Source organism: Nanorana parkeri, unplaced genomic scaffold (genome assembly GCF_000935625.1).
Source record: "Nanorana parkeri isolate BGI_ZX_2015 unplaced genomic scaffold, ASM93562v1 scaffold108, whole genome shotgun sequence".
NCBI classification, from domain to species: domain Eukaryota; kingdom Metazoa; phylum Chordata; class Amphibia; order Anura; family Dicroglossidae; genus Nanorana; species Nanorana parkeri.
Genome location: NW_017306376.1, coordinates 487,695 through 515,398, shown reverse-complemented (window position 1 = coordinate 515,398; position 27,704 = coordinate 487,695). Strand labels below are relative to the sequence as shown.

Sequence of the window (27,704 nt, the reverse complement as noted above, 5' to 3'; positions counted from 1 at the left end):
CAAATATTGAGGGACACAGGACTTTTTTCCACCTCACTTAGATGGAGGTGGAGGTAATATGGGAGGGACTTGGAATTTGAAAGACCCCTTTATAATCAGGCACCTGGACATCTGCCCCCTCCCAGGAGAATGAGTACAAGGGTACATTATTACCCCTTACCCATTCCCACTACAAATTAACAGTTAAAAACACCAACACGGTGAGAAAATACTTTAACTGAAATAATACACACACTACACCCAAAATACATTTTATGCCCTGATGTAAGGCTATTGCCCTGATGTAAGGCTATTGACAAGAGGTAGTGAATCTTGACCCATAACCTCTTTCAACCTTAGTATATCCCTAAGTTACAACGTTTTATCTTCATTTTGGGTAGAATGGAGTGACAGTGCTTATGGTCAAGGTAGGAAATGAAGAGAAAAAAAAGAATCACATAGACCGCAATAAAACAAACAGTATTTTAAATAAATAAATTAAAGTTAAAACTACTTTCACATTTTTTATGGTGTCTGTGTCTCTGTTGGAGATTGACCACATTTATACTGGGACAGGGAGTGAGGGGCAATCCCCCAAGCAGACACCAATAAAACATCTGCAGATGTTCTAACTCTACCTCACTGCATCCAAAACTAAAAGTGGAATTGCCATTGGATTCCACTAGATGATCACCTATAAGCGTGCATAGTTTTTTTGTTTGAGTGCTATGCACTCTGCAGAGTGAAAAGTGTATTTGCTAGAGGTCCTTTAATTGTTAGTGTACTGGAGTTAAATTGCCTTCACATAAGAAAACAGACCTAGAGGTTCCTGCACATATTTGACATAGCTTACGGAAGCAGTATATTCACTTTCAGCGCCAGGAGATCACCACTGGTAGTTTTCGGTGCAAAACTGCTGTCACAGAGATCCCTCACAATAGCCCTCCCAATACCCTAACACTAATCCTCCTTGTATCTTTCATACTACCACCTATATGTTTTGTATAGTCTTCTTATTTGTTTTTCTTTCCGTTTTGTAAATCCTTCTTACTTATCCACTTATCTATCCTTTTCTTCATATCTTGATGATTACAACTAAATGTAAAAATACTGCCTTTCCACCATGCCATTGCTTGCTAGGTCTGAATTAGGGAAGAAAACATAGTTTAAGCCATTGATAGTGCTTCCTTCAATGGCTTTTAAGTTTAGGCATTTTACATGAAGAACATTTTTGACTGGCAGCTATATGGAATTGAAGTATTTATTGGATTGCATTTTACAGTGGATCAAATTATTTCCCTTGGAAAATGAACTGGGATTTTGCAAGATTAGTGTTGCAGAAGAAGTACAATATATCCATGTTACATTGTATTAATCTTTGATTCTAAGATTCCAGGAGTTGGTAATAATATGTGCTATATTAGTAAAGGTACTCCCATTGCTTTCAGCAACTCAGATGATAGTTGCATCTATTCTTGTAATGACTACAATCAGATGAAAATTTCTAGGTGACTTTCAGCTAAGACTAGCTTGTGTTAAAGAAAAACTAATATATACATTTGAGCAACTGTGCTATAAATATGTGAAATAATGTTACAGTGAAAAATGTTTCTACCTGCTGAAATTTGCCTAAAACCTCAATATTTAAATTACCTCCTTAGGCAAACCCGACCACCTGAATATTTAGTTGTCAGCATATGAGTAAATGATTTGATGGTTGCAACTGTTTTGTATGATTTTAATTTGCCTGCAGTAAAGTGGGGGAAGCCATACACCCATGCTGAATGTTTGAACTTTTTTGCATCTCATAGACTGTTAGAGATTATTTAAACACAACAATATCTAGCGTTTTCACAGAAGGTTCTCTAGAATAGCAGCTGAATTTTAATAAGGGGACAGTTTAGACGTAAATAGTCCTTTCAGTTCTGCTTTAACCACCTCTCTACTGCCATATCGTAAAAAAAAAAAAACAGCGCGGAGGTGAATGTTTATTTCTGCAGTGCTGTTTATAAAAGGCTCTTCAGAAAATACACTTGGGCAGTCAGCGTGCCCATGATTGGCTGTTATCTCAGCTGTCATTGGACAGCTCAGATCAAAGTAATGATATACAGAGTCAATAAGAGTATCTATCACGTACCTGGTGGGGAGCCGAGTTGTGGGGAGGCCTCCTTTGCAGCACGAGTTCCACACCCCTGAATGTGGAGACAGGAGGTGGGGAAACTACGGGCAGCACCGGTGCCGGGTGATGCAGGACACTGGGCCTGGGCAGGTCCTCGAAGCCCGTCTTCAGCGATGTAGGAAGCAGGTGCTGATGCGGCAGGAGCGGAGCGGAGTCGGGCAAGCCAGGGTCAGCAACAGTCGGGCGGCAGGGTACAATAGGAGAAGGCAAAGGAGAATCCAGGGACAAGCAGAAGTCGGAGGCAGGCGGCAGTCAGGCAAGGTCAAGGAATCCGGTCGATAACAAGCAACAAGCAAGATACAGGAGATAACACACTGGAGCTGAAAGACCACTCAGCAAAGATCTTGGGAGTTGGGCCAGCTTAAATAGGGTCATTCCCAGACAGAGCCAGTCACTTCCTGTGCGCCATGCGCCGTTTGCGCATGCGCAGTCGCTGCCGCTCGCGCATGCGCAGTAGCTGCCGCTCGCGCATGCGCAGTAGCTGCCGTTTCCGGCAAATGTGGTGAGCAGGCCTATGCGCATGCGCGGTCGGGACTCTGCCGTTAGGCATGGTCTTACAGTATCTCTGTACCTTGTTGATAGCTGTGAACCAATCAGAGCCATCACAGGTGTAAACTCTTGTGGTCTTTACAAACATTAAATTCATTCACAACAGAGGAAGCTTCCCTTCCTCCATTTGGGTTTTAAAGTGCCACTGACCACCAAAAATGATGGGATATTTTATTGCGGAGGGTGGGGAGTTGAAGAGCCACAGACTACCAATGATTTTGGTATTGTGTTTAAAGGTTGGGGTGGGGTTAAAGTGCCTCTGACTATCAATGATTTAGGGATTTTCTTTTGAAGGGGGAGAGGGGGTTAAGGGCGGTAAAGTACCATTAACCAACAATGATTGTGGGGTTGTTTTTTAAAAGGTAAAGAAATGAAAGGTAAATGTAAGCAGACCCACATTACTGTTCTTTTTTCCTTTATATAGAAAAGATTTCGCTATTCAATGCTACCAAATGAAAGCTCTGTCTTTCTCAAAAAATGATATAAAATGAATTCATTGTGGTACAATGTTATTTGATCAAGTAATTGTCAAACTATCACAGGACTAAAAACTGAAAAATGGCCTGGATATAAAGTGCTATATACAGGCTCATGAACAAGTGGTTAGGAAAGGAAGGAACATTCAGGAAATGAAAGCCTTAAATGCAAATGCCTCTTACAACATGCATGAGACAATATGTGCTCATTCAGAGACAAGAACACTTAATCTGATTTTTACCCCTTTCCCACTCTTACACCATGTCTGAACTCCAAATATTGCAGACATTCCTACTACTGAGGTCCAACAGAGTAAGCAGACTCTTGTAATATGTTGGCAGTTATTAGCAGTCTCTTGTCATGAGCTATCAGTGATCAGAAGTCTTTTGTAACATATTAATAAAGATCTGCACTTAAATGTTCTATTTACGTGCTCCAATTACCCTAACAAGCATCTACTGTATGCGTACCACTGAAAAATGTGATCTACGGTATTTGCAAAAAATCTACAAAAAAGCAGAACTAATACAACCTGATATCATTCCAATTTCTAAGCAAAATAAATAAACGATATACATATAGTGTATAAATAGTAATGCCTACCTACAGTGATTAATTTTTTAGACAAAAACTAACAAAAAATTAATATCTTTCTCATCAAATATGTACACCCCAAAAAGCAAAGTGATACAGTAAAAAAAAAAATCAAATGTCTTCCTCAGTGTTTCACAAGAGAACTCTGTGTCAGATTAAATGTCTTTCCCAGTGCTTCATAGGAAAGTTAATTGTCCACCAATATTTATTCCCCAATAGTCCTCTCCACCCACGTCCCATTCAGTGATCTACTGCTGTGAACACCCTTTTTTGTATAATTCGTCTTTTGTAGCATATTAGCAGTCTCTTGTAACATGGCAGCAGTAAAAATCAGTTTCAGGATGTATACCAGATCTCCTGTTATAAGTACAGTTTAGGTGTGGGATTGCAGAAACAGAAATGTGGAGATCTCTAGTGCTACTCTAGTGTATGCAGTTAATAAAATGTGGAATCTTTGTAGACTGCACCTATGCTACTCTCAGCCTAAAACATGGTTGAATATAAAGTCATGTGACTTGGTTAAACAAATATGGCACACACCACTGGCAAACCCATAAAAAAAAGAATACTTATTTGGTAATGAGTTTATAAAAAATAATTACCTAAATAAATCAAAAAGAAGTGCTTTTAACTTTAACACCTTAAAAGAAAACTGATGTGAAAAACCTCTTTGATGTTGGTACTGACAGTGTAGATTTAATAATTGAACTACACAGCTCAATGACTTGCTTTTAGTTAAATCCACCAACAGTAAGCACTAATATGTAAAAGCAGTGTTTCAGGTTTGAGTTTGATATTCAGAACAAGATGCCACAAAGTCACTTGGAATTCCGTCAGTCCTCCCTAGAGGTGACAATTGACGGTTATACTTTTGGCTCCCTGTGGTTTCATTGCATGAAGATTGTTTCTCTAGGGACTTTCATGGTGTGAAATTAATGAGAACCTGCCCACTAGCTCACTTAGAGAGCCTGCTGGCTTCCTCATCACTGCATCCTAGCAGGCCATTAAAACCCCTGCACTAATCTTTTTCAAAACACTGGTCATCGCTAACTGAAAAAAAAAAAGGCCTCCCATTTTTTTTTTCATTGATTGATATGTGTCAACTTTGTGGTTCCTTCAGCTTTACATAGCACAATGGGTTATAACAATTGATGATTAAAACTTACAGATGCTTACTGATACCTAAGAATAATGCATTTGTGTAATTTTACTGTATTAAGTACATGTGACGCAAACATGTGGTATTGGGTATTGGATATGTTGTAAGGTATTTAATAGTGGTTGCCACGCAAATCTGTTGAATTCAATTAATCATTTTGCACATACTGTACTCATTCAGACCTTGTGTAAATTGAAACTAGATAGCAGGAATTCCTCAGGGCTATTATTCGAGTACTTAGCAGAAGTGCTAATAATATTAAATTAGCAAGTGTAGGTAACTTAGAGCTTTAATTGTTAACCTTCAAGCAATGTGTAAGACTAGGTAAATGGAACATAGAATATTTAAGTAACTTCATTCTATTTAGCAAGCAACAGTAGCAAAATTTAGCAAATGTGGATTATTTTGCAACTTTCACTTAAAGATACATTTTAAAATAAAAAATGATCGTTACAGTTGGGCTCCCCACGCACTGGAAAGAGCAATTATAAATGCTTTATTCCTTGCTCTCTCTCTGCAGGTGTATTTAATGACACTGGACTGTCTGCGACCAATAGGGTAGTGAAGAAAGGTGGCTATTCAAGTGGGATTTAGCATATGGAAGCAAGGAAAAAGATCCCCCCAAACAAAGCAAGCATTTAACCTTTGCATGTCAGGTTTTCACCTAATCTATTTGTCCTGTTGACCACTGTCGAGGATATAGAAAGTGATGGTAAATCCAACATGTTAGCATTGTCACAGGAACAGAATGTTCAAGACGAGGGAAAACCCTTCATTGGGACTGCCTTTTAAAATGAAATCTGTCCAAGAGGGCATGTTTGCTTACTCGCTTACCTATTACTTTTTGCTCTGTCTTTGGGACAAGAAGCAAAGAGGAATCTCTCCAATAGGACACAGACCTCAAATAAAAAAAAGTGGGTCTTAACCATTCCCTAATCTATGCAAAATTACAGAAAAGAAAGTTTTGGATTTACATACACTTAATGTTGTGTTTTGGTGTTGCACACTTTTATTGTTTTGTCCTAGGCACTGGTCAATACCTTACCTTTTGATGTACTTTTATGATAAATAAAGCCTTGTATACACTGATCAGCTATAACATTATGACCTCCCGCCTAATATTAAGTAGTTCCCCCTTTTGCTGCCAAAACAGCCCCGACCCATTGAGGCATGGACTCCACTAGACTTCTAAAATTATACTGTGGTATCTGGCAACAAACCATCAGTAGCAGTATCCTTTAAGTTCTGTAAGTTATGAGGTAAGGCCTCCTTCGCTCCCCAGTTGCATTAATGAGCCTTTGTTGCCCATGACACTGTCACTGGTTCACCAATTTTCCTTCTTTGGAACACTTTTGGTAGGTCCTGACCATTGCAGACCGGAAACATTCCACTAGAGCTGCAGTTTTGGAGTTCCTCTGACCCATTCATCTACCCATCACAATTTGCCCTTGTCAGAGTTGCTCAAATCCTTACACTTGCTCATTTTAATGCTTCAAACACATCAAATTGAGGGACAAAATGTTCACTTGCTGCCTAATATATCTCACCCACTTCCAGGTGGCATTTTAATGAGATAATCAATGTTATTCACTTCATCTCTCAGTGGTCATAATGTTATGGATGATCCATGTGTATACCTTGCAGGCCTCAGCCTCACTTTAATGGCTGATACTGAAAAACAGCAGTAGTTACACAGCAAATGGCAAAACAGTGTTAAGAATCCTAAAAGTTATGTAACAATGCATGGCAATAGGTATGAAGATATCACCCCAAAAAATGGCAGCCAGAGAGATAACTGCCCACCAGCTAAATCCTGGCACTCTTCACCTATTTCATAGCAGAAAATAAAACTCCACCAGAGGTGTTCATATTGTCCTCTTGAGTGCTCAGAAATGTCCTGAGAGTCACAAGTGGTGCTCAAAATTAAAATAATTTCTTGTAATTGTTGCGCAGTCTATGGTTATTCTTAGTGATAGGATAAGACAGATGAATTGCCTTTACATAGGATGACATGTAACACTGAAAATATTATACCACATGTCCATGAAATATTGTTGTAGGTGAACATGCAGTATAAAGCTGTTGGCCTAGGCTATTCATTAGCATTAAATCCTGAAGGATTGGACAGTGGAAGATAGAACTGGCCCTTTTATTTCCTGTGGTTGTGCTAGTTCTTAGGAAGCCCAGACAGTTCTACAGATAAATACTTATTCTTAAACAAGCTACTGCTATTTTGGTAAAATATGAGCTTGCTGCATTAAGCCGGGTATTCACTCTACAATGATTTACTCATGCTATGTGTTGATCCACATGTCTCATGAAGACGTATTCCTCGTGTTTTACCTATCTTATTTTCTATGCCTTGATTCATTTACACTTGTCTCTGCATTGATATTTTTCACAGTACTGATCAGAACATAGGAAATGAACTGCAGAAATACTATTTATAGCTTCCCAAAGGATGTATAATGCATTTCAGACTTAAATAAAGTCTTTGGAGATGTACAGAAAAGCACAGTTTGTTTGCTGCTTCTCTGCCTTTAAAATGTACAGCACGGTCCTCTTCCACTTATCATTCTGAACTGCTTTTCTGTGTTTGACAGGCAACCAGCATACTGTCAGATAGAGAGACACCTTCACCCAGTCTTTTAAATGGAGAAATAGTCTTGTTTGCCAGTGAAGGATTTGGAGTTCATATCTTTCCTTCTGGAACAGTGAATTAAAGTGCAATAAATTCCCAGGATGGAGCTCTGAATCACAATTATTGTTTCTTGCCTTGTAGCCCTTCATTGTCTTTTTATTTTTCATTCTGGGCCTCCTTCTTTAACTATACCTTACTTACTTTTGTGGTATTGGATGCTTTTAAAAAGCTAACCCACTAGTGATTTACAAGACCACGGATGGATACCAGACCTAGCAGCTCTGAGCTGTGCAAAGGTCAGTAACCAAGGATTTATGACTGCTGCGCTCAGGATGGAACCTACAGGCTTCCTTTGAAAAGATGAGTATAAAAGGGAGTTGCCAATAGAAGTATCTGTGGTGTTGACAGGGTTCAGGGTCTCATCCAGTTCTTTTACAGTGTACAAAAAACACATATCACCTGAATGTGAAAAATCATTATTCTTGTATCTGTTTTGTATCACACTAAAATTTTACATGCATGTAGCTCTTGCTAGGAGCTGGCAAAAGTATATACCAGAGCCCAGAAATTAGGCTACATGGATCGCAGGGAGTCAATAAGGAAATCATTTCTCGATGAGTACAGTGTCATGTTAGCCATCAAAGCAGTTTTAATGTGATAGATTGTCATGGTACTTGGGATGTGAGCTCACAAGAGAGCAGGTGTCACAGGATCACCCAGGGTAGGGATTGTAAGGGCCAGGTGGTGTTCCCCATGGACCCCTTCATGGAAATTTGGAGTTAGCTGCATGCTGACCCCAGGTCACGACCCCTGGGTTCACCCTGCTTGCATGGAGAGTACCTGAACACACAGCAGACAGTGCTGGCAAAGACAGAATGGCAGTAGAACAAAAGGAGATCCAGAAAACAGGCCAAAGGTCAGGGCAGGCAGCAGACAAGTGTATTCAGTAGAACTAAGCCGAGGTTGTACACAAGAGATCAGTCCACAGAAAGTCAGGTCAATGACAAGGCATGAATGGGGCTCAAAAACAGAGCTGGTCTGAGCAGGATTTAAATAGGGAGAGAGCTAGGAGGCGGACAAAAAGTATCTGGGAGGAAGGTATATTAACTATCAGGTGAAGCGGGCAACACCCATAGCTGCTAAAATAGTGCAGAAAGAGGAGAACGCATGCTAGTAGAACCACATTTGCCAGCAGACCCACAGCAGCAAAAAGGTAAAAACAAATGCAAACCAATGAAGCACAGATCAGCTCTGCAGCTGGCCTGTGACATAGATCTTATTGGCTAACTGACTAAAAATTCAAGTTAATTAAGCATATTATGTTTCTTTTCAAGTCATACTCAAACCTGTATTAGTAGTGGGAAAAAACCCCACACATTCCCATAAAAAAAATAGAATGGGGTGGGTAATAGGCTCTGGGCTTACAGTGGATATTTATTTCAATAGACCTAAGAGGTAGTGTTATTTTGCATTTTCATAACTAGCAGGCCACTATAGTGTGTGCCATGGTGACAGTCAGTTTAACCTCTTTGATGGGGATAGTGGGAGGAAAAGTGAGTATTTTTTTAAAATACATTGTGTGTACTGATTGGAAGTAAACGTCATAATAGTTACAAATAATAGAAATTAGTGAAAAGCATGTTTGTGCTTCTTAAAATTCAAAGGGGTCAGAGCTTTATTTGTAAAAATTGAGTAGCAGGTACTTTTGCCAAGGTGCGTTGGATCCTTAGCTACACAGAATACTGACCAATGTTGTTTATAGTTCAAGATTATTCTTGATCATCTTAACCTTTTTCAGTGGTGTGACTTGCCTTAGGTGGCATGTTGTAGTGAACAGCAGGAAGTCAATAATTACTCTGCTGTCCATCTTTCACACTTGAAGTGTGGGAGAAAATATATAGTTGTTTTTTGCCTCCCTTCAGTGTCTACTGATAGATAATCCTCAGAATTTAGAAGAGCAGAAGGCGGTGAGAAGAAATGCTGAGAAGTAAGCTGGAAGCAGTAGTCTCTTTTTTTTCGAACAGAGATGTGAGAATTGCTCATATGTCTTGAATCTAGCATTAATTGTCTAGTCCTGGAGTATACCTATAGAGTACTAGGCATACAGAACATGAACATGAACTGCACAGGAACTGCAACACACCTATTGGCTTCTATTACTGCCTCTATTGTCTGAGATTTGCTGTATAGGGAATTATCCAACACTGATGGCAAGTCATTTTGAGGTACTTACACTAGTTGCTTTAAAAATATAGTTAATGATTTTATTAATTCATAGCTGCATTCAAATTTGTATCTTTTAGTGTTTAGATTTAACTGATTTGGTAACCTAGTTTTTGTAAAGCGGTGGGTTATAGTGACCTTTCACTAAGGAGGTGATGAAGTGAATCTGTTTAACAGATTGACGGAGTCTGACTGTCTTCCGTTCCTTTCTGATGATTATGCATACAAATTCCAAACATGACATTTTCTTACTGGAGAAGAATGAGAACGCACATTTAATGGCTCTCTACAAACCTGAACAAATGGACCAACAGCAGAAATAAGTGGCTTTAACATGCATTAGTCAACATTTGCTTCGACTCATCATGTAATTTTTCTATGTAATAACAATCTACGCCTAAATACAGGACTCCTGAGATTTTTTTCTTTTAGTAATTATTTATGTCCTGAAACCAGTTTTGGAGAATGTTCATCCTAAAACAATTCCTCTGAAAGGGCAAAAACTGAATATGTTTGAATTGTTGTGCAGCACTGGGTTCCAGGGCTCATTTCCTATCAAGGGACCTCTCTGAATTGGGTTTAAATCTCCCTATAACCCCAAAACATACTGGTAAGTTAATCCACCTCAACCAAAACTCTTTAAGGTGACACTAGGAGCTAGGAGTCCAAAAGACCCCTAGTGTCACCTTTCCATTTTAAATGAACTATTGAAGTACAGATCACACTTCAATAGCTTATTGCTCGGCTTCAGTAGCCGAGCAATGACAGCTATGGGACTGGAAGTGATGTAATCCTTATCACTCCGGGTCCCATAGAGTGGGGAGGAGATCAGTGAACGGAATTTCACCGTTCTCCTCCTCAACTTCCCACTGGCAGCAGACAGGCCAGTCCCGGACCCGCAGGAGGGGAAGCGGAGCCCAGAAAACACGGCAGGGGTGTTGGGCGGATGGGGCGGGCACTTTACTGGCCCGTGGAAGCATTTTGGCAGCAGATGAGCTGCCAGAATCACTTCCATTGTAAAGTCAGCAGCCGGCTCTACAAATGTAAACAGAGTCCCTGCAGCTGAAGCCGCAGTGAGTCTGTTTAAACGGGCCCGCTGCCACCAACATACGCCTTACATCGGTGCAGCGAAAGGGTTAAAGATAATGCACTGCAGCTAAGTAGCCTTGAGGTGACTTCATGTGAGCTCTATTGCATTGCAGAAAAACGCAGCATGGCTGCATTCTTCCGCAATACACTGCCACCTACCTTAAAGCGGACCTTTATCCCCTTTCACTAAAAATCACAACAGCATGCTGATATGAAATCATCTTACATTCATTAGTTAAACATATTATATTTTACTTACCATTTATTTTTTCCACTTCCTGGTCCACTTTGGCACACATGATGTAATCGTGCCCAAGCATTGCATCCTGGGAAGGTTACATCAGCAGAGCATTGGTGGGAAATCTCATCTGTAATCTCATGAGATCTCATGGAAAGGCATTTTACTCCTCTGAGATGAAGTGCATGGTCACATGTCCTAGTCACATGTGCCAAAGTTACAGAAAGTGAACGGAGATCTAGTAACCTGTCCTTAGTTTAAATGGCCACTGTCAGAAGAATAAGGGAAGAAAAAAAAAATAAGGTATGCAAAAAAAAAAAAAGCCGGCAATTATCTAAAAGTATCTGTAGATTGTCATTATTAACTCCATAGTGACACAACTTCTGTGGGGACCAGAGCAATTTTGCTGTTTTTGCTATGTGTTGTTTAACCATAATTTCCATCTCCCTCATTCATTGCACCTACACATATTATATACCAGGTTTTAAAGGACAAATTTGGCTTTAATTTATTTATTTGCATTTTTTGTAATAATGCAGCGGTGCTATGATGATGTATACATGTGCACATTTTCATGACTCACATTTTAGGCTTTTCTCATTTTTGACATTGAAGGACACCAGCATATCTTTTCTCCCAATGCTTGTTTGTTGAGTTTATGAAGAACATATACAGATTATTTGCATAGTGGGTCCACAGCTGAACAAATGCCAAGCATGATTGGTCCAATTTTTATATAACTCTAATTTTTATATAACTCTAAACAAATGCAAGCACTCGCAATAACATTGTGCTGTGGTGTTCGGTTTTTATATTTAAAAAAGAATCTGCATTTCTGACACTGGCTAATCACTAAAGTATAAACAATTCAACAAATTAAAAATAAAATGTTTACTCTAGCCAAAAGGTGGAAGACCATCCCCACCAGCCTACTACACGGCCTAAACAATAGGCTGAGAGGCCCCCTGACACCTCAACTTTACTTTATATTGTCTAAACCAACATGAAAAATGAATGGGCCAATTTTGGTAAAATGAACTAAATCTGCCCTGTTAAGACTCCAAATGAGACCCTCTAAATCCACATTACTAACAAAAAACACCCAAGAAGGACATGTATTTCTTGATAGCCCTATTTATCTGTTTTCTGGCATTATTTAAATAACCTGACTTCCCTGAAGGTAACCATAGCATTTTATGGATAATCTCAGAAAAAACAACGTATTATGTATGATCAAGAAAACAATATTAACAGCCACAGCAGTGGAAAAATAATTAAATAGTGTTAGTTACAGTTGCAGATAGGACATTAACTAAATGGGTCTTGGCAGAACAGTGACAAAGTGAGAGAGAGTACGTTCTTCACCCAATTATCAGAAAATATTGCAGCAAGTCTTGGCAGAATGGTGGCCAGTTTGAGAAAGGATAGATATCGCAAAACCAGTTTGAAACCTACGGTAGGTTTGGAATGTTTGTTTTTAGTGATAGGTGTACTTTAACACTTGATGCACATAAGGAACACAAATTATTTAACCCGCTTTACTGAGTTATGATTGCCAAAGTTCTTGCTGTTACCTGAAAGTATTATTCCCATTCCCATTTTGTATGCAGTATGCAAATCATGTATGCATCGCACAACTTTTTAAAACGTTTTTTTTTTTTTAAACATTGACTTTATAGGTCTTGATGACTAATGAAAGTGGACTATTTTTATGCTTTTCAATTTAAAAAATGCATGAAATGCCCATGTGCTTATGTTATTGTAGAGCCTGTGTAATTAATTTTCGGAAATTGTTCCTGAGAGTTTAATCAATATAGAATCTTTTTCTTTTAAAAGGGAACAACAGTACGAATGATAACCGCTATTGATCAAGACAGAGGTCGGCCTAGATCAATTGTCTACACCATAGTTTCTGGTACGTTTCACTGATTAGTGGTAATGTAAACTTAGTATATTTGCTGTTTGTGCTTCAGTTCACTGTACCTAATTATACTAAACAACACTCTTATAGTTTTTCTTTTTTATTTATAATATCAAAAGCTTTAGAGGTAAACTATATGCAATACTTTGATGTTCATTTAATAAATTTGGGCTTGCCCACCAATGACATTTTCTTTACTTCACAACAACACATCTGGACTTAAAATGCAAAAAAAAAAAAAAAGATCTGTCAGATTTTTACTAAATGTTGTGCCTCATCTTGGTAGATTTCCCCTATTCCCTGTGCTAGTGGCAATGGGCATCAATAAAGGAGATCCCTCCAACAGGGACATGCACAGTAGAATGGGGAAGGGATTTTAAATTGATTTAACCTCTGTCAGGTTTTATTTCTTTTTGTGTGCCAGTGATGCCCAGGATCCAGGATATAAAGTATGGGGGATTGTCTCAACAGAGACTAAGGGGTTGATTTACTAACCTTATAAACACACCACAAACATGTATACACCTCTGTATTGTGTTCCCTTCCAGCATGATCTATGGGTGGAATCTAAACACCTTTGTAGTGTGTACACACCCAGCAGGTGTGTTGTGCAAAGCCCTGCATGAATTGCAAGGTGATGTTGTGTAAATAAGCTCTATGTTGTGTTGCTTGCGTTGATGAATGCAGCAATGTAAATGCATGACCTAACCATTTTTGTCTAAACTGTGAAGCAGCATTATATATGCATCATGTGCATGATTTTTCCATGTATGGCATTAGTGGAAATATGCTTTTAGATACTTTTTGGTTGATAAACACGTTTTGCTGTGTGAAAATCACATGCACCTGGTGCGTGCGTGTGTTTAGGTTAGTAAATCACCCCCTTAGTCTTCTTTAACCACTTGAAATCCGCTGTGTTAAACTCCCTTCCCATCCAGGCCATTTTTCAGTATTCAGCGCTGCAGTACTTTGACTGACATTTATTCCGTCATGCAACGCTGTACTGAAATACATTTTATACCATTTGTTGGGGACAGATAGAGCTTTCTTTTGGTGGTACTTAATCACCACTGCTGTTTTTATGTTTTACTATGTTAAGGAAAAATGACTGAAATAAAAAAAAAACTGTTTCCCCTATATTAAATTTATTACCCAATTTTTTGGTAAAATATGAAAGGGGTCATGTTGGGTAAAAAGACACCAAACATGTCAAGCCTTAAAATTGCGTGCACGCGCAAAACCTCAAAAAAATGGCAATACCCAAAATTGGCCATAGGCAATGCTTTAAAAGCTTTTACCGCTCATCAGTTTAGTGTTATCAGTGATTGATGGCCCTAAAATGATTGCTCTCACTGCGACGTTCACGGCGATATGTAACATGTGTAGCGCAATTGTCGTTTTCGCGTGCTGGTGCACCGGACGCGTATTTACGTTTATATGTGCGTAAACATGGGGGTGGGGGACTTAAACATTTTGGGTTTTTTTTTACTTTTTTATATGTGACTTCTGTTCTTTTTACTTTTTTTATTTATATATATTTTTTGCACTCATTGTTATTGCTATTACATAGGGGGATAACAATCCCCCTATATAATAGCACAGGTTCACTGACAGGTCCTCTTTTTGGGGTCCCTAGGACCCCTAATGTCACCTGGGGACCCCAAAAGAAGCTGATGAAGCACAGATCATCAGCTTCTTTTCTCTGGCTATAGCAGCCAGATGACTGACAGGTGAATGCGGAAGTGATGTAATGCACATCACTTCTGCATTCACAGCCCGGAGGGAGATCAGCAAGGAGCTGACCCCCTCCCTTTTCCTCCTGACGCCCTCCCGAGCCGGGCCCGGGCCGCAGATGGGCTAGCGGATCCCGGGATTGAAGGCGAGGGGTTAGGAGGGAGGGTGGCGGCAGCAGACGAGGGGGGCACACACCAGCACATATACCCGATCGGCTGGCTATAGAGCCGCCGATCAGGTATATGTTAAACAGGCGGTAACGGCTCTATGCATTGCACAGGTTTTTTCTGCCCATAAGCGCGCAAGGGGGCACGCGCGAGCAGAAAAAAAATGTCGTCTGGAGACGGCAACCCGCTAATGCAGCAGTGCCATCCGGTTTTTTTCAGAGGACGGCAACTGGTTAACTTTCCATTCTATCCCAAAAAGCTATTGTCTTGCTTAAATCAATGATCACTGAAAAAGGTTTGCTTTCATCCTTATTTGCTAATGATGGTGTTTTTAGGCAAAGTTTAAATTTTCTACTCAACTTTTATCTGCCTAAAATCAAGCCCAAATTGTGTCAACAAGCAAAACCTACTCGCATATGGCCAGTTTGAAAGTGTCTGTTTTTCCTATTAACAACCAAACCGTATGGGCAACACAAAGCTTTTACATATTTTTTTAAATTATTAATAAATCTGGAAGATTGTGAAGCTGAATCATGCCAGCCAGTGAGTCAACTAAAGATGTAAATGATCAATTTAGCAAGCTGCCTTCAGTATATGTAATAAACGCTCATATTTTCTTTTGAAGGGGAGACATGTGGCTTTTTTTTGTTAGCGTTCTTTACAAAAATACAATATTTTAATATTTAAGAAACAAATCACAAAAATACATCTGTATTGTTTTCTATTGTTATAATTCTAACCATAGACCAAACCTTATGATCCAGTTTTAACTAATGTCTGAGGAAGGAACCTAAAGAAGGTCCCGATGCTTGCATCTATAATGATTGAATTTGACCAATGAAGGTATCACTTAAAGTATTAATGGGCGTTTTTTACCTCAAAGCATTCTCTGCATTAAGGTAAAAAACATCCAGTACCTTTTAGACTCCCCGTTCCCCCCTCCACACTTACCCGTTAGCGATGCTTGTCACTGCTGCCAGTCCACACAGCTTCCTGTTTCTGGGGGAGGATACCAAGGGCAGAGGAGACATATGCTATTTCTGCCATCAGACAAACTGCTGGGTGGGGAGAAGGGGCCTGGCCTGCTACAGGGCTGTGTGTGTCTGTGAATGCACACAGCCACTGCGGGCATGGCTGTGAAAGAGCATGCATTGGTGCCTCTACAGCAGCCACTTAGTTGATGGAGGCATCCGTGCGGGGGGAGAGGAAGCACTGCGGGGATCCACTAGAAAATGAGGATCAAAAGGATTTAAAAAAAAAATTCTATATAAATGCAGTCTCCTAGTAAAAAAAATAGTAAAAAAAAGGTTTAATATCACATTAAACTGGCAACTTTTCATTATAATTAAAGTAATCTGCATTAGGGCAAAAAACACCCACTACTTTTCTAAAAAACATACCTGTGGCCATTTGTATCCTTTGCGGTGACCAGGAAGATGCTCGGTGTTCCCAGAACTTCCTGGTTGTGGGGGAGGGTAGTGAGGGCAGGGGAGCCATAGGCAACTTCTGCAGTTAGTCAAACTGTGACTGCAAGAGTTGAGGTGTGGCTGGCCCCACGCTGTGTGTGTGTCTATGGATGCACAAAGCTAGAGGTAGGCACAGCCGTGAGCGTGCACGCACAGGTGCCTCCACAGCAGCTGGCTAGCTGATGGAGCCACCCGTATGGGGGGGTGTGGCTAGCAGTTTGTATACCACTAGAGAACGAGGAAAAAAAATTAAGAATAAAAAAAGGTTTTTAAAGTAAGTCTGGTCCCCATAAAGAAAAAAGTTTAAAAAATCCAAAGGTTTCATATCGTTTTAATGGCTAAAACAATACAAGATTCTACTATTGCCTCTGCTACAGTATATGCAAGACTCAGCTTCAGTCTTTCTAAATCATTCAACAATGGTTCTGTAACAGATTGCAGTTTAATTATATAAACACATACTATATGTATTATGTAAATACTTATTCTTATGTTCTTTATGTATGCATATTATGTTAAGAAAACATTGTACTGCAACAGTTTCTTCTAAAAGGGAAAAAAGGCAATTTTCTGAGAGCATGCATTTAATTATTATAATGTTTTCTTTTACTTGAAAGTTACATTTTTTATTTAAACAGGAAGTAAATCAAACATATTTGCTGGACCAGTGCTAGGCAACATTATCTATCTGTAATAGCAATACAATGGAAATGTGGTTATCTATTTTGCGAGATTTATGATGGCTATTCATTGATGTCCAAATGTGAACTCTGCCCATTAACTGTAGGGTCTCACGGGGAAGAGTCTTAAGGCTGATGGAGTGTCACTGGGTACACTGGCAATGCTAAGGGGTGTCTAAGCTCACAAAAAGTGAGTTGAATGAAGCTGGGTGTGAGTTAACCCACAAGAGGAGTGGCATCTAGTGGGTGCACAGACTTTCTGCAAGGGACAGCACCAGTAAAACATGATATTGCAGTAAAAGCTGCCTTTTTTTAATTTTTTGTGGCATGTATTTATTTTATTTATTTATTTTAAGTGGCGGTGGGTTTTAAGTAGTTATAAGCACATCAGCCCAGGTTTACTTCACTGGGAGTGTGTCAAATCTGAACTTTTTTTTAGAAATGCTGAACAGCAGTGAAAGGATCCTTTTCATGTTGGTTTGAGGTCAACGTGGAAAAAGCACAAATTTAGACTGTACATACATACAGCAGCAGCAGCAGCACCCCATTCTGATCGATTTCAGCTGAACAGGGCAGATTTAAGAAGGGAGAAAAAGCATAAGTGTTGTATGCTTGATAGGCAGTGAGATTAATACAATATGAAGTGGTTTAAGTGCACACTGTTCTTTTTCCCTTTAAACAATGCAGCAACATGCTACGAACAAATGAAAAATGGTCAGTAACAAGTGAATGCTAAGGTTTGAGCACCCCAAACTTAAAATATCAACATAAAATAGAAAAATATACACTTCCACCCCCCCCAAAAAAAAGTGAAAACCCAAATTACCAACCACTCCAATACTTTTTTTTTAAAGGAAAGCCGTGCAGCTAAAAATGCTAAAAGTGACTGTTGTCTTCAAATCAACTGTAAACTAAAATGAAAGAAAAAAGCTCCATTCAATACTTTATAAATATTAGCCATCTGATAAGGGATTACATGCTTCAATGAGCAATTCAGTTTTATGAGTAAATGTTACCATTAGTGGATAATCCTTGTGAACAGGCATTTTTTCCCAACAAGGGGAGGTCAATAGAGGTAAATATGTGAAAAGGAGTATGAAGTTCCACCTGTAGATTTGAAAAAGGAAAACAAAATACTATTTTTTTTTGTATTTTATAGTATATAATTTTAAATGTATTTTTAATCCTGTAATAAAAAAAAGTGCACAACCACCATGTATTCGCTTTATTAGCTGTTAAGATACAAGATACACAAGAGGTGCATTGTTTTCAATAGTTCGGTTGACTTATAAACTTGCATTGTGAGAAGATGCAGTAAAGCACCACTGTGAAGCACTGCAAAGCCACATATGCAGTGAGCAGATATGGCAGTCCTTAACAGACAGAAACAAGTGTGATTTTTGTTAAAAAAAAAAAAATTTTTAATTCTTTATTTTAAATTTTTCACATATTATGAAAGAGAGGTACATCAAAAACAAAAACAAAAAAAACCCACAAAAACATGTAGAACAATACATACACAACAGTCCATGACATTATTTCCTCCGACACATAGATATATATATGAATCGTGTAATCGCTTCACGGTTTCTGAAATCAGTAAGTAGCATGACAGGAGATTGTCTATCCAATATGTGTCACTCAACTGGCATGGGTCCATGGGCCCCAGTTTGCAGAGCATTAGTTTTATGTACAACTCGATCAGGTATAGTATATGGATCACAATGCTACACTGGCAGTCATGTAGACAAGGATGTGCAGTGGGCATAGGGAGGGATAACGTGGACGGGGTAGTATGGGGAGGGGGAGGGTGGAGAGGGAGGAAGTGGAGGGGTTTGAGCCAAGAATAAGAGTAGGCTAAGCAGCCCCCATCAAGGGCTATAGGAGAGAGGGAATATCCAGGTATAAGGAAGAGGAAGTAGAAGTATCGAGATCCGGTCTAGGTATGTGTTGGTCTCAGGCCTGGAGCCCGTCTAGGATTATGTGAGCAGTAATGGTATGCTGCCACTGATCAGGGCGATCAGCAGGGTGTTTCCATGTCTCTAGTGTCCCGTTCAAGATGTGGGTCCCGAGAATGGCATGGTGGTTCACTCCACCATTAGCTCACCATATTCTGGGGAATAGAGGAATTCTAACCAATAAAACCAAGTTTTGCGGAATGCGCTGTCTCTGTGATGTAGGGAAGCAGTCATTTCCTCCATCACTCAAATTTCATCTACCTTACGGAGCCACATCTGTACTGAGGGTGGAGTAACACTTTTCCAGCACAGCGGCACACAGGCTCTAGCTGCGTTGATCAGGTGTATCAACAGAGGCTTGCGGTATCGGGCCCTGGGCAGTGGAGACAGGTGGAGCAACAGAGCAGCCGGATCCCCCATCAGAGACAGTCCTGTGAGTTGTTTGATTATCCGAAGGTCTGCATCCCGAAACTCCCCGAGGCATCGGCAGGACCAGAACACGTGGAGAATGGAGCCCTCTTCTTGGCCACATCTCCAACACGTCGGGGGAGTCAGAGGAAACATTTTGTGAAGCTTGGTTGGGACATAGTACCATCTGGTGAGCAGTTTGTAGCCTGTCTCCTGTATGGAGCTAGCCATCGAGGCCTTGTGGGCAAAGTGAAGTATGTAATCTTTTTGGTCTGGCGTGAATGTTGTGTCCAGGTTCCTTTCCCACCTAGCTAGAAAGCTAGGTTCTGGTTGGTCAGCCTGCTGTGTCGTGATGGCGTATGCCTTGGACAAGCCGTGATCCACGTAACCACCTGCCAAGCAGACTTCTTCAAATGGTGTCAGTACTGTACGTGGCGGTGGGGGACATACTAAGTTTAGAAAGATAGCTACGGAGTTGTAGAGCCTGCCAACGCAGCAGAGGCGGGGTGACCAAGCCCCTAAGCGAGTCTACGTCGGTAAACTCTTCGATGGGTTGAAAATGTCCAATCCTAAAATGATTAGATTTCACTAAGCGCATAAAGGAGCTGTCGGATAGACTGGGCGCAAAGGCCTGGTCGCCCACAATTGGTGACATGATAGAGTGCGAGGCGCCATCTGGGAGTAATGCGGGCGTCATCTTAAGCACTCGAATCGTGACACCAGTAAGTGGGTGCTGTAGTATTTCCCTAGGTAGGGGCGACGTGGTCCAGAGCAGTCCCGTCATCGGTAAGGGGGAGACTGCTCGTTCAAAGTGCAGCCAGCGTTTGTCGGAGGATACGTTACACCATTCGAATGCACAGGCCATGTGCACGGCCAGGTGGTATCGAATGGGGTCTGGGAAACCGATCCCCCCTCTAGACTTGGGTAGCGCTAGTAAAGATTTGTTCAGTCTGTGGGCCCCATTCGCCCACAAAAAGGAGGCAAACTCTCTCCGCACTAGTTTCAGAAACGTCATTGGAATGTGTACTGGTAAGGTTTGGAGCAAGTAGAGTAGTCGTGGAAGAATATTCATTTTCAATACGCTGTTCCTCCCGAACCAGGAGATGGTAAGCCTCGACCATTTGGATAGATCGCGTCTAAGTTAGGAGAGCAACGTCGGGAAGTTCAGTTCAAACACCCTGGTGACTGTTGCGGGCAATTTCGTCCCTAGGTAAGTGATGTGGGAAGCGGACCAATGAAAGGGGAAGGCTGCTTGGAGCCCTATGAGCGTGGATTGGGTCACCGTAAGGTTAAGTGCCTCGGATTTCTGGAAGTTGATTTTGAAGTTTGACAACTCTCCATAGGTCTCCAGTTCTGCCATGAGGTTCGGGAGGGAGATTGTGGGTTTGGTCAGCATGAACAGAAGGTCATTAGCGTAGCCTGCTATTTTGTGCGACTTTGGACCAGGTACCTGCCCTCTTCGTCCCCCGATGTGGATAGGTGCTGCCAGCCCGGCTGGAGATGAGCTGTGGTACGCAAACTGGAAGCGTTGGTCGGTGAGTCTCGGGATGCAGCCCGACTGAAAGTGAGTCTCCTGGAGGTAAGCCACCTGTACTCCGTGTCTCCACAAATCTCCACGAACCCTGGACCGCTTTTCCGGAACATTAAGAACCTTTACATTCCAGGATAGGAATTTCGTGGGGAGCGCCGCCGCTGCTCCATCCATCCGATGGGCCATGTCTGCTATCTAAGAGAGGGACCGGAAGAAGGGAAGAGGAAAGCGTGTGTACAGAAAAGAAAAGAAGAATCAAAGGTGGTATACGAGTGAGAGGTTAGGTCAGAGAGTAGGCGGCTCAGGGGAGGGGCGGGAAGGATAAGACAACTGCTCACACAAGGTAGGCAGATGGGCAAAGACAAAAACAAAACAGAAAACAGAAACAATACAGCAAACAAGTATGTAGTGCTAAAACAGTCCTCAGCGCTCTAGGCGAGGAGGAAACCTAAGTGGGGGAATGTGAAGCAAGGAAGTGTATCGAGATGCTCCCATAATACCCATATCAGAGAGTTAGTCTCGTAATACTCCAACCCCGCTTGTAACTATCCATGGCGAGCGGACCGAGGCCGCTAAGCTCCCAGGCCTATTCAACTATATCTTAAGCCTTTCCACTAGTAAACAAACAGGGTAGCGGAACTATCAAACTGTGCCCCCCCATCGTCGGCACGCCTCCCGCCCGTGGAAACTCCCGTGATGTCAAACGTATCAATATGATGGCTTGGGGCCCAGATGTCGGGGCGCGCCCCCTGGGAGCCAAGTCATGTATGGACGCATACCGCCATCTGTGCATGTTCCATCCCGGGGTACGGGAGGCGAACCTCAGCCTGTGGGGGCCTTATTAGCAGATACATTATACAACTTACAACTATACACATGTCAGACATAAATAGTGCATGCAATGGTGATACCATGGAACGGTCCGGGGTAACCTGCAATGGAAATGGATTATATCATATATCACAACAGTATATCAAACACGTGCAGTAGCATAACATTGGCCTCTGGTGAGGTTCTGGGTACCCTGAAGGTTCACCCAGAGAAGCGAGGAAATAGAGTGAGTGTCATCAGTTGAAGTTCGACCCTGGGGTTCAGGTGTTGGCACCCGCTCCGGGGACAGGATGCGAGATGGGACCAGGGGGCAAACTCTTATCCGGGTGAAGCTCACAGAAGTGGGATGTAATCCTCTTGGGGGGGGGAGTCCATCCATGAAGCAGTGGAAGCCAGGAAGTAGGCCACCAACATGGGCTAGGCGTCGTCTGTTCAGTCCTCGTGGGATGTGGGGTCTTGGGGTCGAGCCCCTCCGGCTCGGTAACGAGAGCGTCCTCTGCGGAGCCTCTGGGGTCGGGGTGCCTGTGGAAGACTAGGCCTAGAGGCCTCAGGAGTAAGGAGCCAATCCGGGACTTCAATGGGGTCCGTATCCAGGAAGGTGAATAACTCAGGTAGCTGCTCAGGAGTCATCAAGAGGAAGGTCGTATCGGCCCTCTGTATTTGAATGTGGAAGGGGTGACCCCATTTATAAGAAGCGCCACTCGAGGTGATGTGTGCGAGCAGTGGACGTATCAGGCGCCTGTGGTAGAGAGTGTGCCTGGACAAGTCTGGCAGGATTGTAATAACCGCCCCATCAAAGTCTACCGTTTTTGGTCCATGCCTGTCGCATTATGGCCTCCTTCTGTACATAAAAATGTGACCGATCAGGGCCCCCTGTACCGTTAACCCTGTGAACCCTGTCCATTTCGATGGGTGTGGCGTGGTCGCGATCCATTAATTGGTTCAGGATGGCTTGGACTGAGGACCATAGGTCGCCCCCGCTAGTTGATTCGGGGATCCCCCTTAAGCGGACATTATTCCGGCGATTCCGGTTCTCGCCATCGACCAATTTCAAATACAGCAGGGCATACGTCCTGTTATGGGCCGTGGTGGCTGATTCCAAGGCCGTTACTCGGGTCATCAGGTCGCCGTGGGATGTTTCGGCCTCAGTGACCCTATGATCTAGGGCAGTTACTGTCTGGGCCACCCCCTCTATCTCCCTGCGCAGAGTTCCCTCTACATGCTGAGCGAGCCTGCTCACGTCCTCCTTCGTGGCCAGCGATTGCAGGAGCCCTCTGATGTCGTCACTTAGCATGGCGGCCAGCGCCGGGGACATCTGTGGAGAGGAGTCTGCAGGCTGTGGGGCTGTGTCCGGGAGTCTCGGCGATCGTATGGGAGAGAGGTCGGGAGCCAGAGGCCCAGCAGGAGAAGAGGTCGCAGCTGGCGTCGCCGGGGTCTGCCGTGTCAGACGCGTGCCGTGGGAGGCAAGATGGCTGACCGATGCCATGTGTGCGGGAGATGCCACTGGGGATCCCGAGGCCGCTGGGGAGAAGTAGCCCGGTATGGTCCGCCGTGAATACTTCTTGTTTGATCGGCGTGATTTCCGGGTACCGACCATGGAGGTTAGAGAGAGTCAATTGCAGTCAGTCAGCGGTATGGGATATCGTTGGGAGCAGAGCTCAGCACTCGTGCGTCTCTACAGCTCCATTGCTTGGCCACGCCCCCTTTGTTTACATTTTTATAGAAAATTAACACCCCTTGTTAAACCTGCACTTTGGGCATAGCTCGCCCACCCTTTCCCCCACCCTCTCAACTAATTGCTGACTGAGTTAGAAAGAAAGCTATGCTAAAAGCCTGTTTTACTTGCCTAAATCCATTAACACAATATGTGTCGGGTACAGAGACTTTTACCTTCTTTGCTGTAGAGTAGGAGGCTCAATTTACAGGTATACTGTACATGTCACTTCCTGGGTGTAATGGACACTTCCTATTGGCTATCCAACGGCAGAGATCCTCATGCTCCAGAACACTGTAGTTAAATGATGATGTTATGAGAAGGATCCTTGTTGGAGTGGGCACAGACTACCATTTCAGCACACTCTGAAGTGGTGCTGGAGATGGACGTGGACAGCACACTGAATAAAAGCAATCTTCAAAGGGTATTTTTTTTGATTAAAATATTGTAATCAGGTGAGATGAAGGGGGGCTGTCATGCCTGTAGATGGCTTTAAGACTGGAAAATATAGGGTAAAATGTTTGGAATACAGCCCCATTTAGCATGCTGCAAGTTGGAGGAAAATCAAAACTATTGATTTGTGCACTTGTTCTGCATGGATTGCTGAAGGTATTGAAGCTGTCAGATAGGCAGGCAATCCAGGGGACTAAAATTATCACAAGGAGCAATCAGCAGTGGAAGCCTGGATATTTCCCTCAGCTAAGGTTTCCTTCTGTTGTACTTTTCCTCCCTTTGCATACTCTGAGCCTGATACCCTAAGTACATAGGCTAATATCCATTTATCCCAATATATCTTGAGGGCTAGCAAACATTCAGATCTGATACCATGCTGCTGGTCTTTATGCCAATCAGCACCAGTATGCCATTTTCAGAGGCTTTTAGTGCCTGGTGGAAGGGAAGCTTCTTACAGATAGAAGAGTTTTTGTGGGATTACATTTTACCACCTTAGTTTGTTAAGAGTTCTTTCATATATTGTTAATTTACCATTGTATTACTAGTATAAATATGATAGCAATTTAAGTTCTTTTTTTGGTATGCTATTTTCCAGCAACTACATTTTGCTTTTAAAATCCTAGACATCACAGTATGAAGAAAATGAGAAGTCAGTCAGCTCTGTTCTACATTTTTCTTTACATTTGCTATTATCCATGCCATGCTCCTTCTGCACAGTCACGCCCAGATGTATCAGTGTGAATGGCAAGCCTGCCTTAATCCTGACCAGTGTGTGCAGCTCAGCAGGGACAGCTATCATGGGAAAAAATCATGCAGAACACATCAAAGGCAGAAGCGATTAGCCTGTTTTACAGTTTGAGCACAGCAAGGCTTTGATTCCACTTAAATTTTGGGGAGGAGAGTGAAATATTTTAGGAAGTATTTATTACAGCTGCAACTCATCTGGCTTGGAGACTGCTGGGAAAATTAATTGCTTAAAGTTCCTTGCAGTTCAAGAGAGAAGGGGGCTTATCTCCTGTTGTTCACATTTACTGCATGTGCATTTTTTACATATGATGTGGATTACTAGTATATTGTTAGTAAATAGTTAATAGTACAGTGTTTAAAGGCAAATGCCATCCAAGAATGTCAACTTAGTCTTGCAGAATTACACACTTCTTTTATATTTTGGGGGCTCTAGTTTTAAGATATATCCACCAGAATTCCCCAATCTGCCCAACAATGACAGATGCTCCATCATTTTAGGTAAACATTAAATTGGGAAGTCCCACAGCAAGAGAGGGTAGCACCAATATGTTCTGTAGAAAGGAATTTCTACTGTACGGTCGCACAACTTTTATCTTAGGAACATGTTCGAAACCCGCTGAGAATCGTACATGTGTGGCATGTTCGTAAGATAAATGCCGCACGGGCCGGTGTGCGTAAGCGCACACTGCCCGTTCAGCATTGCGGTCATCGGTAGCCCGCTACTCAGCGGGGCGGGCTTGCGATTATCGCAAGTACGATCTGACTGTCCAAGATGGGCAGATCGTATGTTTTTTTAATGACCTTACAACTTGTAAGATGTGTGGCCAGCTTTATGCTCATCAACTAACTACACTAACCAAGCTCCACAACTAATGGATTTCCTTTAAGCATCTGTGACTTTAAAAGCTCGCACATATATTATCCAATCTCATTCATAAAATGTCTAGTCCAAATGTCTAGTCCACATTTAGCAGCTTTCATATGCATTTGTTTTTTATATACATAAAAGGCTTTTATTTAGCACACTGTTTTATAAATGTCCTGCTTGTGTTTTTATTATAAGCTGACAAATGGACAAAATTGCATTACAGGTTATTTTACACATATAAGTTTTTAATCAAACTTTTGCACACCTTATAATGCTTTCTAACACTGTATTTCTTTCTCTGTGCAAAGGAGGTGCACAATGAGAGAATGAGGAAAAGTACTATCTGCAGACTGGAGACATGTGTAAGATTGATTGTCATAGTTATCACTTGATCAGGAAAAATGCTGATTGGTTCCCAATTATTAATCTGAGATCTGTGCCTGTCAGTGATCTGGGTGTGCACAGCTGCAACTTTAATTAACGCTCACAACATGTACAGATCGCAGATGTCAGCTGGTTAAAGAAAGCGTACAATGTTTTTTATTGTCATTACTAAAATGGGGTACATGTAGTATTTGTTTTAGCCAGCAGCTTGAACTCTATGCATCTTTTCATATGCTTTACAGCCTCTCCTTAGCCCCATGTGATAAAATAAATGGTTGTTTATTGACCTTAGTATCTCAATCTGAAATATATAAACATATAAGGAGTGAGTCCTTCAACCAATAGCTATATCCCCATTGAGGGTTTCAACCAGGCAAATCATGCCTCCAAACAGGCAACTTCTGTTCAACTTTTCTTTTTGTTTTTTCAAAAGGGGGTGGGTTATGGCTGCATATGTCTCTATTGGGTTGGTGGCAAGAAAATATGTGATTCATGGAGGAGAAAGTAAGCAGAACTCTGCAACAGAAATCACTTAACTTTTTAAATAACATGGGAAGGGTACTGCTCTCTGTGTTTCCTTTGGGATGATTGTCACCACCTCTTGGGGGATCACTTGGACAAAAAGTGAGGTAAAGCTTCTCAGCAGTGACACAGACAGCCACACAAACTTTACCCTCCACCACTCCATCCACTTGGAGGGACCTCAGTCATTTGCTTTCATGTACCAAAGCCAGAACTAGTTTGGCTGCTGGAAGAAATTGCATCTTTCTGTCTCGCATGTAAGAACACTATGCAATGTAAAGTATCTTAGTAAACATGAGTTAGCTGTTGCTGTTTTAACTTTTTCAAGTGCTTTGCCTAGTATTAGTGTGTTGTATGTGTGTCTGCTAAATATATGATTGCTATACATTGAGGTTAGTGCAATTGAGTAACTGATTGAGGTCAAGGCTTTTTTTGAAGGGCATACACTGTAATTAATCCTAGTCAGTAATCCACACAACATTTTGGCAGATTTATGGGTAAAGTTTCAAGGTTTAGTGACTTTGCTAACCCATCAGTCAACACTAGGCTAAGCAAATGACTTATTCTGTAATAGGGTATGCTCCAGAAAAGGCATTTCATTTGGTCAGCTTTCTGGGTTAACAGAGATGAATTTGCCTTCATTTTAGAACAATGGAGATGGCTTGAATTTGACAGGAGGTACAGGCCACATGGGTAAAATTTCTGGAGAGCTCTTGATCCTGCTGGATTAAACAGTTGAATAGAAAGTGATTCTGAGTTAAATGTGGATATGTTATTGTCTTGATGGAAGTAATATTATGTTTGTATTTAGAACTAACAATGCTTTTCAACCTATACTCAGTTGTTGTCTGTTGTTGCATAGACTGAAGGAATGCTGTTTCTTTATTGCAAGCATGAAGACGAGGCAGCTCAAGGTTAAGTGGAAGAAATGGTCCCAAAGCTTGATGGAATATTCATGCTCTAAAAAGTGCATCTGTTGCAGATTCCATGATCCACATCTAGCCAACTAGATTCATTTCAGTGGAGTGCAGCCCTGACAGAGCAAGTTTGTATTAATAAATTATCCTCACCTAGGTGCATTGAAGTTTCTTATTATGAAAGTGATTGCACGTGAATCAGTGAGTCTAGCAAATTTGTGAATTCTTCAATCTGCAGATGCTCTGGCATCGTTGAGGATGATTTATTATTATTA

General features: G+C 41.6%; 1 protein-coding gene across 1 annotated transcript in view; it reads left to right on the top strand.

The window, feature by feature from the left end:
- Nucleotides 1-27,704, top strand: part of CDH23 (cadherin related 23) — a 782,513-nt gene that overhangs the window by 312,098 nt on the left and 442,711 nt on the right. Inside the window, exon 9 of the mRNA XM_018553073.1 lies at nt 12,965-13,043. Coding sequence (XP_018408575.1) covers nt 12,965-13,043 — 79 coding nt within the window. The remainder of the gene's footprint in view (nt 1-12,964; nt 13,044-27,704) is intronic.